Consider the following 18,177-nt stretch of genomic DNA (forward strand, 5'->3'; position numbering starts at 1 on the left):
CCGCTGTCGATGACCTGGATTAAGACTTAACCGGCGATGCAATATTAGAGAATAGCTGAGCATCAGAAGTGGGAATCATTAAACCCAGAGGAGTTTGGGGAACGCTTCAGGACTGCTCAAATGCTGCGTCACGAGTAGTTTCGTCACGATTACCTGTTTTAAGATAAACCACGGTAAAGTTTCTGATGGTTAGCATTACTGTTCATTATCATTAAAACTGTGATTTAAATTCACTTTAAAGAGCCCATATTATACATGAAATAGGGTCATATGTAGGTTGTAAGGGTCTCCAACAACAGTCTAATATGCATGCAAGGTCAAACAACACTTTCATGGTCTTATAATCTGCATTTATTTTTACCTAATTATCCCAGCGACTCCCATAGGAATCGTTCAGCGATTCATTTGTTCCCAAACCCCTCCTCAGCGCGAAGCTAATCTGCGCTGATTGGACCGATGACAGCCTGCTGCGATTGGTCGACACTGACAGGCTTCAGCGCGAGACTGAAATGCCCAGCTGCTAATGTACAATATAAAAGTAGTCACAGTGCATACACGCTTCATAGTGGATTTTGGCTGCCAGTGGGTGAATGTAAATACAGACGATGGACTAGAAAATACTGACGACTAACTATTTTATCAAGCAAAAAGTCCAAGAACTGGCGAGGAGATCTAGCCTGTCACAGTCTTCTTGCTCTTTTCACACACACACAGGGCCGGCGCGTCCATAGAGGAGCGGCTGAATTGAGAGGGCGCGGCGCGGCGCGGCGCTCAGTTATTTCCACGAATACCCATACGTTACACACACGAGGAGACACACACACACACACACATTACTCCTACCCGAGGACACGACACACACGCCTAGAGCGCCAGTTCAGCTTGCTGAGTGCAATTTAGACACCTCACCTCGAACCTGAGCTGAAATATTTTGAAACTTGACCGTTGCATGTGTGTAAACAGCTGACGATCCGTAATCAAAGCGGCACGCGTCACGTTTTCAACGTGGCTTTACACGCGATATGAGAATATAAAGAGTTAACCTGATACAGCACACACGGTTACAAGTAACAAAACACAACTAAATACATAATGTGCAAGATAGAGTAAACGAGGCAATAATTTTAATCGCACTTACTTACACTGGTGAAATGGGGGTAAAAACTGATTCATGATGCACTGATCCATGTTCTGACAGTCTTTACTGATCCTTCCTTTAACAAACTGAAGAAGTCTTCTTTGTAAGCATATAGTTTTCAGAAGCACTCAGAACTGCTCAAGGCTGGGCTATATTGCTGATGTTTCATTTTTGATTAGACTCAATAATATCCATCTGCACAGCGTGACTTCATTCGACCGGTGTCTGTCTGTGTGTGTGTGTGTGTGTGTGTGTGAGACTTTTTTTTCTGTTAGTGGGCGGGGCCGCAGGTTTCAAATCTCCCGGGTTTGCGCGCCCAACTACTTGTGTTTCGTAGCTGCGTCATCACGAAACACCTAATGACTCGTTATCAAGACGACTCGTTTGAAGCACTATGAGTCGACTCTTTTATAGATGAATCAATAGTTTTAAACACTGTACACTTACAGATTTAAGCCTTAGCTGGATATTTCACTTCACTTAAAGCTGTGTTACACACTACATGGAAGGGCATTTTCAAAAACCCATAATATGGGCTCTTTAACTCCTGTAACATTTTGATTTTAGGTAATCACTAAAGGCTGTAATGTAACTGCATGTTATTAAAGGCTCATTATGGATACGTACCCTGGTATACATTTCTAGAGAGAGCAAAATACATCCCAGGAGCTTCGTTTTTTTGCAGTTTTTGTTTTCCCGAATCCACCAGAGGCCGCTGTTTCTGATGGATTTAGAGGGTTTAGCATCTGAACTCTTCAAATGTATCTATAAAAACTCACAAAAAAACACAATAAATACAAATAAGAAGTGATCCATGTTCATGTTGTTTGTCACAAAATTGCTTTGTTATAAAAAAATTGTCATTTTTGCTGAGTTTTGGACAAAAAAAAATGTATAAATGTGCTTTACATCTTAATACACACCACCCTACACACTCAACTATAGGCAATAATAATAATACTGAACCACTGATGACTTTAGCTGAGGCAAAGAGCAAAACAATATTACAGCTGTTTTACAATGTGCTGGAAATGCTGGTTTGTCCATTATTGCGTCCCATCACACACATTCTTATCACCACATCATCTGTTAAAGCAAAATCACATGACTTTTTATTGCACATACTGGAACTTTTCATAACAATAGCTGGATGGGAACATAATTAATGCCTGCTTTTTTACAACATTCCTCAAAATATCTTGTTTTGTGTGCAAAAATGCATCAGTAAATTAAAACATGTTGTGAGTGAGAAAATGATGAGGATTTTTTCTTTTTAGGGTGAACCGTCCCTTTAGTAAAGGTGGTCAAATCATTTGCTGTATTTAGTGAATTTTTTATTGCTCATTGCATCCAGAAAGCAAACAAGCTCCTCACTGCAACCAGCAAAACACAATGGGTATTTGTTTTTAATGCAATGCTTTAGAAGTATTACGCTGCTATTTTTGTAGCGCAGAGCGTAGAAGCTGTTAAGATGAAGTGTGTATTTTTGCAAAAGGAGAAGTGTGATCTTTTGTCATCTTTTATATTACCCACAATGACTCTGTACATTCATATCTTCCTAACAACAAGAGCTTGATGCAACTTCAGTCTCAAGCTTAACTTAACCAAAAAAGGATGTCTTTAGACCATGAAAAAAACAAAGGATGTCTTTAGACCATGAAAAAAACATTGTTTCCGGGTATATATGTATATATACCCGGCGCTATACAAATAAAGTGTGTGTATATATGAAACTCGTAGCGAAGACTTCTGTTATTTTGATTGATTATTTGAACTAGACTAGTATATCGAAGCCATTTCATAAGTCTCGGTGTAATTACCTACATAATAAACTATTATTTCAACCTGAATTTCCTCTATTCAAGCCTCAAGAAGCTGATTCTGTCTGAATATATACAGACACCACCCAAAATTGCTGGACATCGCTCTCTATCAGAAGGTGAGAACAAATTAATTGCTCACACTTTATTCTCTCTATTAATAAACCTTTAACTATGACTTTTAGTTCAATAATCTTCTGATTTGCTGCTTATTAATAGTCAATAAGGTATGAGTTGGGTTTAGGTATTAGAGAATATACTAGAATATGTTATATTTAAGCCCAAATAAACAGTCAATATCTTAATAGTATGCATGCAATGAGCTACTATTGGTCTCTAGTATAGGAACTGGTCCCTACACTAAAGTGTTAGCAATTATTTTAATGAGAACATGACCTTTTTTGGATTCTAGAGATGTAGATTAGAGGATTTGGTTGTCCGTGTGGTATAGAAACATTGGATTTGATGTAATTCCTGAGATGGAGGAGTGAGTGTCTTTAATGTGTGGCCGGAGCAGATCTCTACAGTGTCTTAAAGCTCCATCGCTGTGAAATATTAATGCAGTTGCTGCAGACCCAATGATCACCATCAAATAAAAGGAACAGACCACTGCAGGAGAGACTCATATCTGCATACTACACTACTCCTGGAGACAGGCAAACCCATTCAGCTTCATTCAGAACAGCACATTAGAATATTAAGCTTGATCCGGTTGCACAGTAAAACCCTTTATTTTAGTTTTGCTGTAAAGTAATGGCTAAAACATTGGTGGTTTAATCTATAATAGCCTTAATGACAAAATATTTAATAATATAGCCATTTATTTAAGTTAGATAGGTAAATGGATGATGGATGAAAGAAAGTAAGACTGATTAACAGAACAATGGATGAATGGATGGATGAATGGTAAGAAGGAAAAACAGAATAGTACAGCACAGGGGCTGAATGGGTTGATGGATAGAACAATGACAGAATGAATGAATGAATAGAATGAAAGATAGAATGACATTTTGCTGATGGATGGATGGATGGATAGACTGAAAGACAGAAAGATACAATGATGGATGGATGAAAAAAAAAATATTAAATTAAAGATGGATACAATGCGTGTACAACAAACTAATAAAAATACAGTATCCTGATGGATTAATGGAGGGATGAATATAATGACAGTTTGCTGATGGGTGGATGGGTGGAAGATTAAAATGATGGATGGATGGAATGTACATTAAAATATAGAACAGATGGATAGACTGAAAGACTGAAAGATACAACGATGGATGGATATATAGATGGATGGATGGATGGATGGATGGATGGATGGATGGACAAACCGGATACAATAGTGGATGGATGGATGGATGGATTGATGGACAGATGGATGGAGGGATGGATGGAAAAATGTAACATAAAAATAATGGATGGATATACTTTTTTAAAATTAAAATATAGGATGGATTGATAGACTGAAAGACAGAAAGATACAACAATTGATGGATGGATGGATGGATGAATGGATGGGTGGTAGAAAATGTAGAATCAAAACTGACAGAATGATGGATATATGAATGAATATAACAATGGATTGATGGATGTGTGTACAGCCAATTAATAAAATGAGAGTATCCTGATGGATTAATGGAGGGATGAACAGATTGACAGTTTGCTGATGGGTGGATGGATGGACAGATGAGTGGAAGATTAAAATGATGGATGGAATGTACATTAAAATATAGGATGGATGGATAGACTGAAAGACAGAATGATACAACGATGGATGGATGGATATATGGATGAATGGATATATAATAGATAGATGGGTGAATAAAACAACAGATACAACAATAAAATATTAAAATGAAAATGAAAGAAGGATGGATGGAACCAAATGCAAAACTTACAAAATTATGGATGGATGGATAAAAAGATAGATGGATAGATAAGTGGATAAAACGATAAATGGATGGATGGATGGGCGAATGGATAAAACAATGGATGCATGTATGTATGGATGGATGGATGGATAAAACGATAGATGGATGGATGGATAAATTGATAGATGTATGGATGGATGGATGGATGGATGGATGGATGGACGAATGGATAAAACAATGGATGGATGGATGGATGGATGGATGGATGGATGGATGGATGGATGGATAAAACGATAGATGGATGGATGGATGAATGGATAAAACAATGGATGGATGGATGGATGGATGGATAAAACGATAGATGGATGGATGGATGGATGGATGGATGGATGGATGGATGGATGGATGGATGGACAAAACAATGGATGGATGATGGATAAAATGACGGACGGACGGACAGACGGACGAACAAGCGGATGGACGGACAGATAGAGAGACAGACAAATAGATAGATAGATAGATAGATAGATAGATAGATAGATAGATAGATAGATAGATAGATAGATAGATAGATAGATAGATAGATAGATAGATAGATAGATAGATAGATAGATAGATAGATAGATAGATAGATAGAGAGATAGATAGATAGATAAAACAACAGGTACAATAGTGAATGGATGGATGGATGGATGCATGGATGGATGGATGGATGGATGGACAGATGGAATATAGAATGATGGACTGATGGGTGGACTTATGAAAGAAGAAATGAACAGATTTCTATACTTTTTTAACCCATCACTCACTGTTTGTCCTGATCAGTTCAGTTCAGTTGCTATGGTAATAGTTTCATATCATTATCATTTCATATTTAATAGATTCACATATCCGTCTAAACAAACACCTGTATACTGTATATAAGCAGAATGTACATTTATTTATATTTAACCCCACAAATCCTGCATGTGAGCTCTACTGCGTGTGTGTGTGTGTGAGGGATTCACCAGCTCCTGAATCACAGCAGGCGTGGGTGTGTATAAGAGTGTGTGACCCCGCAGTCAGTGTTTAACTGCACATACAGACAGAGTGAATACAGACTGACTGAAGACACGAGGAAAACACTCGCTGCTAGGTGGGCAGAGATGCTTGAACAACAGCAGAAGAGAGATTTTTTCTGTGGCTGGCAACAGCGAGGGCGTGAGAATGAAAAAAAGAAAGAAAAAAAAACAGAGGAGACTTACCGAGGAGGAAAGCCAATGGCAAAGCAGCCCATGCAACACCTACATCCCCCATCAGGCACACACACACACTCATGAACGACTCACAGACATTCAGAGACATGTACAAGTGTGCACTTATATTCTACATGCATGCAAACTCATAGATACAAGCATATTTGAACCTCTGTAGCGCACCGCACACTTTATGTTACTAGCAGAGACCTCACGTCAAGAAAATATGGAAGGAATAACTAATGACGGGTTGCCAAATAATAATCAGTGTACATTATTTTACAATCATTTAATGGCCCAGTCAATTATTCTGCGAACACTTCCACAGTTAAAGCCACTGTTGAGATGTCTTATTTCACACATTTGAACTGGTTTAAGCTGATTCTTGGAGGTCATGAGCTAGTTTAAGCTGGTTCTTGCAGGTCAGGAGCTGGTTTAAGCTGGTTCTTGCAGATCACGAGCTGGTTTAAGCTAGTTCTTGCAGCTCATGAGAGGGTTTAAGCTGGTTCTCGCAGGTCATGAGTTGGTTCATGCTGGTTTTTGCAGGTCATGAGCTGGTTTAAGCTGGTTCTGGTTAGTCATGAGCTACTTTAAATTGGTTCTTGTAGGTCATTAGCTTGTTTAAGCTGGTTCTTGTTTGTCATGAGCTGGTTTTAACTGGTTCTTGCAGGTCATGAGCTGGTTTAAGCTTGTTCTTTGCTGGTTTAATGTCATGTCTAGCAAGAGCTGGCTTAAACCAGTTAATGACCAGTACGAACCAGCTTAAACCAGAATCAACCAGCTCATGACCATCTTAAAACAGCAAGAAACAGCTCATGACCCACTTAAACAAGCTCCTGATCATCTTAAACCAGCTTTTGACCATCTTAAACCAGCTCATGATCATCTTAAACCAGCTACTGAAGATCCTTAACCAACTCAAGACCATCTTAAACCAGCTACTGAAGATCCTTAACCAACTCAAGACCATCTTAAACCAGCTCATGAACATTTTAAACCAGCTTTTGATCATCTTAAATCTGCTCACGATCATCTTAAAGCACCTTATGACGATCTTAAATAAGCTCATGAACTTCTTAAACCAACTCAAGATCTTCTTAAACCAGCTCATGATCATCTTAAACAAGCTCATTATCATCTTAAACCAGTTTATGACCATCTTAAACCAGCTTATGACCATCTTAAACCAACTCATGATCCTCTTGAACCAGCTCATGATCCTCTTGAACCAGCTCATGATTGTCTTAAACCAGTTTATGATCATCTTAAACCAGCTCATGGTCATCTTAAACCAGCTCATGGTCATCTTAAACCAGGTTAGGATCATCTTAAACCAGCTCATGGTCACCTTAAACCAGGTTATGATCATCTTAAACCAGCTCATGGTCATTTTAAACCAGCTCATGGTCATCTTAAACCAGCTTATGACCATCTTAAACCCGTCTGTGACCATCTTAAACCAGCTTATGACCATCTTAAACCAACTCAAGATCATCTTAACCCAGCTTATGACCATCTTAAACCAGCTTTTGACCATCTTAAACCAATTCAAGATCATCTTAACTAAGATTATAACCATCTTAAACAAACTCAAAATCATTTTAACCCAGCTTATGACCATCTTAAACCAGCTTATGACCATCTTAAACCAACTCATGATCATCTGGAACTAACTCATGACCATCTTAAACCAATTCATGATCATCTTGAACCAGCTTATGATCGTTTTAAACCAGCTCATGACCATCTTAAACGAGCTCATGATCATCTTAAAACATCTTATGACCATCTTAAACCAACTCATGATCATCTTAAACCAGCTCATGGTCATCTTAAACCAGCTCATGACCATCTTAAACCAGCTCATGATCATCTTAAACCAACTCATGATCATCTTAAACCAACTCAAGATCATCTTAAACCAGCTCATGGTCATCTTGAACCAGCTCATGACCATCTTAAACCAGCTCATGATCATCTTAAACCAACTCAAGATCATCTTAAACCAGCTCATGGTCATCTTAAACCAGCTCATGACCATCTTAAACCAGCTTATGACCATCTTAAACCAACTCATGATCATCTTAAACCAACTCATGATCATCTTAAACCAACTCAAGATCATCTTAAACCAGCTCATGGTCATCTTAAACCAGCTCATGACCATCTTAAACCAGCTCATGACCATCTTAAACCAGCTCATGATTATCTTAAACCAACTCAAGATCATCTTGAACCAGCTCATAATCATCTTAAACCAGCTTATGACCATCTTAAACCAGCTCATGACCATCTTAAACCAGCTTATGACCATCTTAAACCAACTCAAGATCATCTTAAACCAGCTCATGGTCATCTTAAACCAGCTCATGACCATCTTAAACCAGCTCATGATCATCTTAAACCAGCTCATGACCATCTTAAACCAGCTCATGGTCATCTTAAACCAGCTCATGACCATCTTAAACCAGCTCATGATCATCTTAAACCAACTCAAGATCATCTTGAACCAGCTCATAATCATCTTAAACCAGCTTATGACCATCTTAAACCAGCTCATGACCATCTTAAACCAGCTTATGACCATCTTAAACCAACTCAAGATCATCTTAAACCAGCTCATGGTCATCTTAAACCAGCTCATGACCATCTTAAACCAGCTCATGATCATCTTAAACCAACTCAAGATCATCTTAAACCAGCTCATGACCATCTTAAACCAGCTTATGGTCATCTTAAACCAGCTCATGACCATCTTAAACCAGCTCATGGTCATCTTAAACCAGCTCATGACCATCTTAAACCAGCTCATGATTATCTTAAACCAACTCAAGATCATCTTGAACCAGCTCATAATCATCTTAAACCAGCTTATGACCATCTTAAACCAGCTCATGACCATCTTAAACCAGCTTATGACCATCTTAAACCAACTCAAGATCATCTTAAACCAGCTCATGGTCATCTTAAACCAGCTCATGACCATCTTAAACCAGCTCATGATCATCTTAAACCAGCTCATGACCATCTTAAACCAGCTCATGGTCATCTTAAACCAGCTCATGACCATCTTAAACCAGCTCATGATCATCTTAAACCAACTCAAGATCATCTTGAACCAGCTCATAATCATCTTAAACCAGCTTATGACCATCTTAAACCAGCTCATGACCATCTTAAACCAGCTTATGACCATCTTAAACCAACTCAAGATCATCTTAAACCAGCTCATGGTCATCTTAAACCAGCTCATGACCATCTTAAACCAGCTCATGATCATCTTAAACCAACTCAAGATCATCTTAAACCAGCTCATGACCATCTTAAACCAGCTTATGGTCATCTTAAACCAGCTCATGACCATCTTAAACCAGCTCATGGTCATCTTAAACCAGCTCATGACCATCTTAAACCAGCTCATGATCATCTTAAACCAACTCAAGATCATCTTAAACCAGCTCATAATCATCTTAAACCAGCTTATGACCATCTTAAACCAGCTCATGACCATCTTAAACCAGCTTATGACCATCTTAAACCAACTCAAGATCATCTTAAACCAGCTCATGGTCATCTTAAACCAGCTCATGACCATCTTAAACCAGCTCATGATCATCTTAAACCAACTCAAGATCATCTTAAACCAGCTCATGACCATCTTAAACCAGCTTATGGTCATCTTAAACCAGCTCATGACCATCTTAAACCAGCTCATGGTCATCTTAAACCAGCTCATGACCATCTTAAACCAGCTCATGATCATCTTAAACCAACTCAAGATCATCTTAAACCAGCTCATAATCATCTTAAACCAGCTTATGACCATCTTAAACCAGCTCATGACCATCTTAAACCAGCTTATGACCATCTTAAACCAACTCAAGATCATCTTAAACCAGCTCATGGTCATCTTAAACCAGCTCATGACCATCTTAAACCAGCTTACGATCATATTAAACTAACTCAAGATCATCTTAAACCAGTAGCCATTTGCCAAAATCCACCTCATCATCATATGCAGTATACATATTTTTAGCAGGACATTTTAACACATGTTCACATTGCATTATGAGTTGCATTGCCACATTTCTGAACACAGCAGGTGAAATCGGTCATATGGCTTTAGGAGGCCTGATAAACACCAGCTGATTAATAACAAACATATTCTTTGTAGATGCTACTCAGAATCTGAATGCATAACAAGGTCACATTCAGCAGTGCAGTGGATGGTTTTATGGCTGTCTCTGCGATGCGGGCCAGCAAAAGGCCAGCTGGACAGCAGGTAGTCCAACACTGTTAGTGGGTGGAATGGCACAGCAAGACGACGATAGCTCGCCGTGCCAAGATAAATGCTGTTTACTGCGAGCTTCGTCACTTATGGTGTCCCCACCTTCTGTCTAAGTGTGAAAATGTAAAAATTCATGCAGGCGGCACGAAGGAGCCCTCCTGAGCGACAAAACCAGACTGAAGCAGAGATCATGATATGTATGAGATATACGATCCTACGCCTTCTGATGCAGAAAGCCGTCCTGCCCTTCAGTCTGGCCTGCTTTTCAACATGCTCTCATTTTCGAGTCACCTAAAATAGGCCATCGAATCCTATTTTAGTCAAAGCACAGTCTATCGTGCTCGGAGGATTTCACTGGGCTAAATCAGCTCACTGATTACTTGATTTCTCAGTGTGACACCGGGCAGATTACATTCCATTAATTTACATCCAGCAAACGTGAGGGTATGAATTTTTCAATGCAAGGCTTGAATTTTTAAGTATTCTTAAAGTTTTAATGTGATTGGTCAGATTCTCTCTGTCTGTTTTAAGTTGCATTGTTGCGAAATAGTTTTATATGTTGGGTCTCTGGTGTTGTGGTATAAGGGTACAACAGTGAATCACTTTAAACATTAAAAATAAATATTCAAATTAATAAATAAATATACTGCTACACAGCTTGGTAGTACTACTGTGAATACTATAATAGTATGCAATTGATGCTTTGCACTGGCATGCTTTATTATTTATACACACACAAAACCTGTATCCACTACCAGTGTTTATACAGTATATATATATATATATATATATATATATATATATATATATATATATATATATATATATATATATATATATATACATACATACACTTCTATTTGAATATTTTAACACAATTTAAAAATATGATTTGTTTATATGATCCAAAGATGAATTTTCAACATCAGTGTCACTATGTATCTGGTCTGTCTGTCTGTCTATCCGTCCATCCGTCCATCCATCCATCCGTCCATCCATCCATCCATCCATCCATCCACCCACCCACCCACCTATCTATCTATCTATCTATCTATCTATCTATCTATCTATCTATCTATCTATCTATCTATCTATCTATCTATCTATCTATCTATCTATCTATCTATCTATCTATCTATCTATCTATCTATCTATCTATCTATCTATCTACCTACCTACCTACCTACCTACCTACCTACCTACCTACCTACCTACCTACCTACCTACCTACCTACCTACCTACCTACCTACCTATCTATCTATCTATCTATCTATCTATCTATCTATCTATCTATCTATCTATCTATCTATCTGTCCGTCTGTCTGTCTGTCTAATTTAAGTGTGAGTCTTGCGCCCTCTTGTGGTCAAACTGGGGCGTTTTCCATCAAGTCCATCAAGTATTATTTAAATCTCAGTGAGTATAAAATAAATTGATTGAACAACAATAAAGTCACTTCCCACATAAAAAATATATACTTTAGTAATTTGTAGTACACACTACAGTGCTTTTCAAGCATACTATAGTACAATGTATGCATATATTATAGCATTTGCAACTTTGTTAATAAATAGTATATTGTAGTATTAACTCTAGTGAACTGGTAAACAGTAATAAATATCGTAGCATACTTAAATCTTTACGTCGGTAAATTGTGGAGTATTGTAGTATAATACCATACAGTTGGAAAAAACTACAGTAATTTGTTAAAATTACTATAGTGGTTGTGTTACCAAAGCAATACTTTTTGCCACAACAAATGCATTCAGTACTTTACTATACTATAGTTCAAAAGCACTACAGTACTTACAATAAATTATTTATATAATTAGTATTTTCCTAAAATGCATTGATTTAAATGTTCAACATTTCGAAATGTCACTGCATTGAGTAATTATTATATCCGACAACACGTTGCATGTTTTTAAAAAAGCAACACCCCTAAATCTAGTGATGTAAATGAGGTTAGTACATAAAACTCTTGTACAATGTAGCTAGAACTGAACAGTGGCTGTTAATAATTAATAATATCAAACAGTTCCAGCAGAGGGCGACAAACTCTTGTTTACAGTCACTCACGTTCACTCAGATACACCGCATTCAGCCAGATAATCCAAAGCCTTCTGTTGTGTTTTGCTGTGATTTTTGACTGTTGTTGCTGTGAAATAACTCAAATCATCATTCAGTGTAGTGAAATGGAGCTGTAATATGATTAAAAACCTGCCGGAACTACTTTTTCTATAAAATTAACTAGAATAGCCATCAGCACCTTAACATTTCATCTCCTTTTCTCCAGGCACAATCATGTCTGGCAACCCTTACTATGACATGTCCAACACATCGAGCGACAACTGCACCGATGTGGACAACAAGGTGAAGCGCTACTATCTGCCAGCCATGTACGGTGCCATCTTCATAGTGGGAGTTATTGGAAACCTCACAGCTCTTCTGGTGTATGTGGTCAAGGTTCGACCCTGGAAGAGCAGCACCATCATCATGGTGAACCTGGTCTTCACAGATCTCCTCTTCATGATCTCGCTGCCATTTTTAGTGTATTACTATGTGCTGAATGACTCGTGGACTCTGGGAATCACTGTGTGTCACTTCGCACGCTTCATCTTCCACTTCAACCTGTACGGCAGCATCCTCTTCCTATCATGCGTGTCCATTTTTCGTTATATAGCAATCGTGCATCCGCAGCACGCACATAAGATTAGGCGCAAACGCTGGGGCGTTGTATCTTGTGTGTTGGTTTGGATCATTACGGTGGCTGAACTGAGTCCTATTTTATATGTTTTGGATACGGTTAACCTCAATAACGAAACATACTGTATGGATTTTGCGAGCAACAATCCACAAAGAGTTTGGCCGTATAGTTGGGTGTTGACTGTACTTGGCTATTTAGTTCCTTTAGTGGTGGTCTGTGCTTGCTATTGGCGCATCATTGAAAAGTTAAAGGAGGGTCCTCATATGGGGAGCACCAAACGGGTGCGAGCAAGGAGACTCATTGTGCTGATTTTGACGTGTTTCACAGTTTGTTTTCTTCCGTATCATGTGCTGCGAGCGTTTAGAGTCTACACGAGGCTCACGCCTGGGATGAACTGTATGTTAGATCATGGCATACACGTGGCCTACATCATCTCCAGACCCATCGCGGTGCTCAACATCATCTTCAACCTGCCGCTCTACACTCTGTCGGACGATAGCTTTAAACAGGCCTTTGTGGAGCTCTTCAAATGTGACAAGTTCAAGTTGAGCATTGAAAAGACTACTGGTGATGATCTCCCAACCCACGACCAGCAATATAAGCAAGAAGAGTAGCAGAGATTGAGCTAAAGACACTGTGAATTGATATGACGGATATACGTCACATGAAAATGTACATTAATTAGGCACTCACTTTTATAATAATCCAGGCCTGACTGACTTTGTATCTGCTCTGGAAAAAAAATATGACTCTATTTTAAAATAGTTGATAGTTGATTGGAAATAGTTGATTGGAAAATGATCAATCAATAATATGATCATTCATTCATTTTCATTTCAGCTTAGTCCCTTTATTAATGAGGGGTCAGCGGAATGAACCGCCAACTTATCCATCATATGTTTTACACAGCGAATGCCTTTTCAGCTGCAACCCAGTACTGGGAAACACCCATACACTCTCATTCACAAGCACACATACACTACGGCTAATTTAGTTAATCAAATTCCCTGATAGCACACAGGGAGAACATCCAAACTCCACACAGAAATGACAACTGACCCAGCTGGGGCTCAAACCAGCAACCTTCTTGCTGTGAGGCAATTGTGCTACCCGTTGAGCCACCGTGATGCCCTATAACATGATCAAAATATGCTAATAAGATCTAAATATAGACACCTATAGTAGTGTGAAATAGTGTTTCCTCCTTATGGATTTCTTATTGTTTTGCAAATTTGTTACACTTTGATGTTTCAGATCATCAAACAAATTGAAATATTAGTCAAAGATTACACAAGTAAACACATCGTGCAGTTTTGAAATGACTACATAGCGCTGTGTGAAAAAGTGTTTTGCCCCTTAATCTAATACTTGGTAGCAGGGGCAGACTGGGACAGATAGACCGTCAGACCCGTGTCAGGGTTCTGCCACTCTGGTCTTGTAAATTCTTGTTTTGGTGGCAGAGTTCGGACACTAGCTCTGTCTTGTCCTGTCCTGTCCTGTTATGCTCGGCTCAATTTTTCTTGAGTCGAGCACTTGTTTTATCATTGTCTGGGTGCGCGTCGTCATAGGTGCGTGCGGACTCAACATAAGGGCAATGCAGTGGCGCAGTAGGTAGTGCTGAAGGTCGCTGGTTCGAGCCTCGGCTGGGTCAGTTGGCGTTTCTGTATGGAGTTTGCATGTTCTCCTAGCATTCGCGTGGGTTTCCTCCGGGTGCTCCGGTTTCCCCCACAGTCCAAACACATGCGGTACAGGTGAATTGGGAAGGCTAAAATCGTCTGTAGTGTATAAGTGTGAGTGAGTGTGTATATGGATGTTTCCCATAGATGGGTTTCAGCTGGAAGGGCATCCGCTGTGTAAAACATAAGCTGGATAAGTTGGCGATTCATTCTGATGTGGTGACCCCGGATTAATAGAGGGACTAAGCCAAAAAGAAAATGAATGAATGAATATCTCAACATAAACAAAGGGGTCGGAGATAAATGTTCGTTTTTGAGGGGAATTTCAGACGGCATTTAGAGGTTTTTGCATCTGAACTCTTTATATGTCAATAATTGTTTTACAGGGGCCTACAATGAAGACAGGGTTTCAAGCATCAAATATAAAGCGTAAAACAGGTTTCATTTTTGAAATAAAACATCACAATTGTCATTAAGTGTAAAAAAATAGGGTCTCTGGTGTTGTGATATAAAGGTGGAACAATAAATCAATAAATAATTAATAAACAAAACTTCACACAGCTTGGTTGCAGTGCTGTGAATTCTATTGATGCTTTGCACATAGGCATGTTTTCTTATTTATACACTGTAAAAACCCAACAGTCAACTTTATCAAATGAATTGAGTGTGGTTAACTCAAACTTTACTGAAAGTTAATTCTACTCATTTGAAAAGTTTTGAACTCAGTGTTGAAGGTAATAGGTCAATTAAATACATGTGATTAAGTTTACAGTACTCATATAGATTAGTTTGAACTGAAATGGTTTGTAGCAATCGGTTTCCTCAAATGGTTTAAGTTGCTTTAACTTAATGGGTTTTACAGCACTCACGGTTTTACTGTGCTCAAATTGCTTCATTTACTCAAATGGATTAAGTTGACAGTACTCATTAGGATTAGTTTTTTTTAAAACTCAAATGGATTGTGACAATCGGTTTCCTCAAACGGTTTGAGTTACTTTCACTTTTTGGGTTTTACAGTGGTGTGAGCCTCTAGTGACACATACAAAGGAAGAATGTCAATCGAAGTGTTTCTGCAGACTGTTTTTATCAAGTCTGATTATAAACAATAGAGTTATTTAATTTTTCCTACTTAATTAAAATGAGCTGAAACAACACATTCTTGAGATTTCATTGGGACAACTTAATTTTAATGTTCAATCCACATAAATGTTTTAAAAGTGTTAAGTTAGCTTAATCGATTTGTGTTGGGACAACATGATTGAATTGTGTGGAACCCTGCATTTTTACAGTGTGGATATATTTACACTGTTAACACAACTGATTTTAAATGCCTTATAAGTGATTTTTGCATAATAGGTGCCCTTTAACACATGAAATAAAAAAAATTAAAAACGTTTTAACTTAATTTTATTTATTATGCGTTGTACACTGAAAAAAAGTGTTGCATGCAAAACTGATCCAAACAATTTATTTGTGTTGAATTTAAACAAACAAATTAAATTGAGAAATGTTCAACTTAATTTGTTTGTTTAAATTCAGCCCAAATAAATTGCTTACAACCACTTAATGTAAAAAAATCCAAGGTAAATCCAAAAGAAGTAAATCCAAAGAATCCTCTTTGAATAATTTTTTTCAGTAAAGTATAAAGTATATTTAGTGTCTCTATAGTAAACAATATTTTATATTTGTGTGAATGTCTTGACCACAATAAATAAATATTTCTGATTTAGATTAAATTAAATTTTGTAGTTTGAACCAAAGTTTAATTATACTTTTAGAAGAACAAATTAAAAAATATTCTTTCATTTATGTTTATCAGTCCAACTCGGTCCATTACTTGGTTTGAAAATAGCCCTTTATTCAATGTTTAAACTGTGCTTTTACAGACACAATATAATAATGTATAATAATGCCATAACACACTGTAAAAGCCAACAATCAACTTTATCAAATGAAATGAGTGTAGTTAACTCAAACTTTACTGAAAGTTAATTCTACTCATTTGGAAAGAGTTTTGAACTCAGTGTTGAAGGTAATGAGTTAAATAAATACCTCATTACTTCAACTTAAATGGAGTAAATTCACAGTACTCATATAGATTAGTTTTTTTTAACTCAAATGGTTTGTTGCAATCGGTACCCTTAAACAGTTTGAGTTGCCTTAACTTATTTGGTTTTACAGTACTCAGTTGGTTTGAGTTCTCTTCATTTATTGGGTTTTACTGAGCTCGAATTGCTTCGTTTACTCAAATATATTAAGTTCACAGTACTTATGCATATAAAACATCTATCTATCATGTTGTTGGTTATACTGAAATCTAATTTTTAATCATAATTCTTATTTTATACTGTTGCATCTTACCCCGTCTCACCCCATCTCTGGGCATTTTCTGTTTGTGCAGCATAACATTTATGCTATTCAATAGCAGCCACTTGGAACTAGTGTCAATCAAAGTTTGAATACACTGACTTAAAAGAAATGTAAAAAATGTAACTATCCTCACCTACTCTAGAAAACCCCAGTATTGGGTCATTTGTTTATATTACTAAAGTTGTTCTTTCACCATAGCAACTACAGAGTCACAACCGGTGATTCTGTAGTTGCTATAGTGACACAACAACTTGAAGTTGAATGAAGTACTTGAAGAAGTACTTTACCATATGTGGCGGACTTCGTCCCTCACCACAAAGAATTCCCCGACACCACTGGCTTTGGTGGATCACGTCTGTAGTTTATTAAAGACAGGACAGTGATAATCACCACCATTTTTAGCTTTTTAGTTCTACATTGAGTGATGTCACTTCCTTTAGCTCCCGTCCCGCTCTCGTCAGAATGGATTTGGACTTGAGTGAGACAGAACAAAGAACTGAGAGTGTGTCTGTCTCACTCACGTCCAAATCCATTCTGACGAGAGCTGGACGTGTATATATACACACACACACACATATATACACACACATATATATATACATATATACATATACATACATACATACATACATACATATATATATACACACACACACACACATATATACACACACATATATATATATATATATATATATATATATATATATATATATATATATATATATATATATATATATATATATATATATATATATATATATATATATATATGAGTGTGTGTGTGTGTGTGTGTGTGTGTGTATGTATGTATGTATGTATATGTATATATGTATATATATATATATATATGTGTGTGTATATATGTGTGTGTGTGTGTGTGTGTGTGTGTATATATATCTATATCTATCTATCTATCTATCTATCTATCTATCTATCTATCTATCTATCTATCTATCTATATATATATATATATATATATATATACATATATACACAGCACTACAACATTCATATACATGTATATATATATATATACACACATATATACATACATACACATATACACA

At 37.3% G+C, this 18,177-nt stretch overlaps 1 protein-coding gene across 1 annotated transcript; it reads left to right on the plus strand.

Annotated features, from left to right (window-relative positions):
• Positions 1 to 12,658: 12,658 nt before the first annotated feature.
• On the plus strand, positions 12,659 to 13,675 carry oxgr1a.2 (oxoglutarate (alpha-ketoglutarate) receptor 1a, tandem duplicate 2). Its single transcript, XM_056452886.1, has one exon. The coding sequence runs from the start codon at positions 12,659 to 12,661 to the stop codon at positions 13,673 to 13,675; it is 1,017 nt and encodes a 338-aa protein (XP_056308861.1).
• The last annotated feature ends 4,502 nt before the right edge of the window (positions 13,676 to 18,177 follow it).

Source organism: Danio aesculapii, chromosome 1, assembly GCF_903798145.1.
Source record: "Danio aesculapii chromosome 1, fDanAes4.1, whole genome shotgun sequence".
Lineage (NCBI taxonomy): Eukaryota > Metazoa > Chordata > Actinopteri > Cypriniformes > Danionidae > Danio > Danio aesculapii.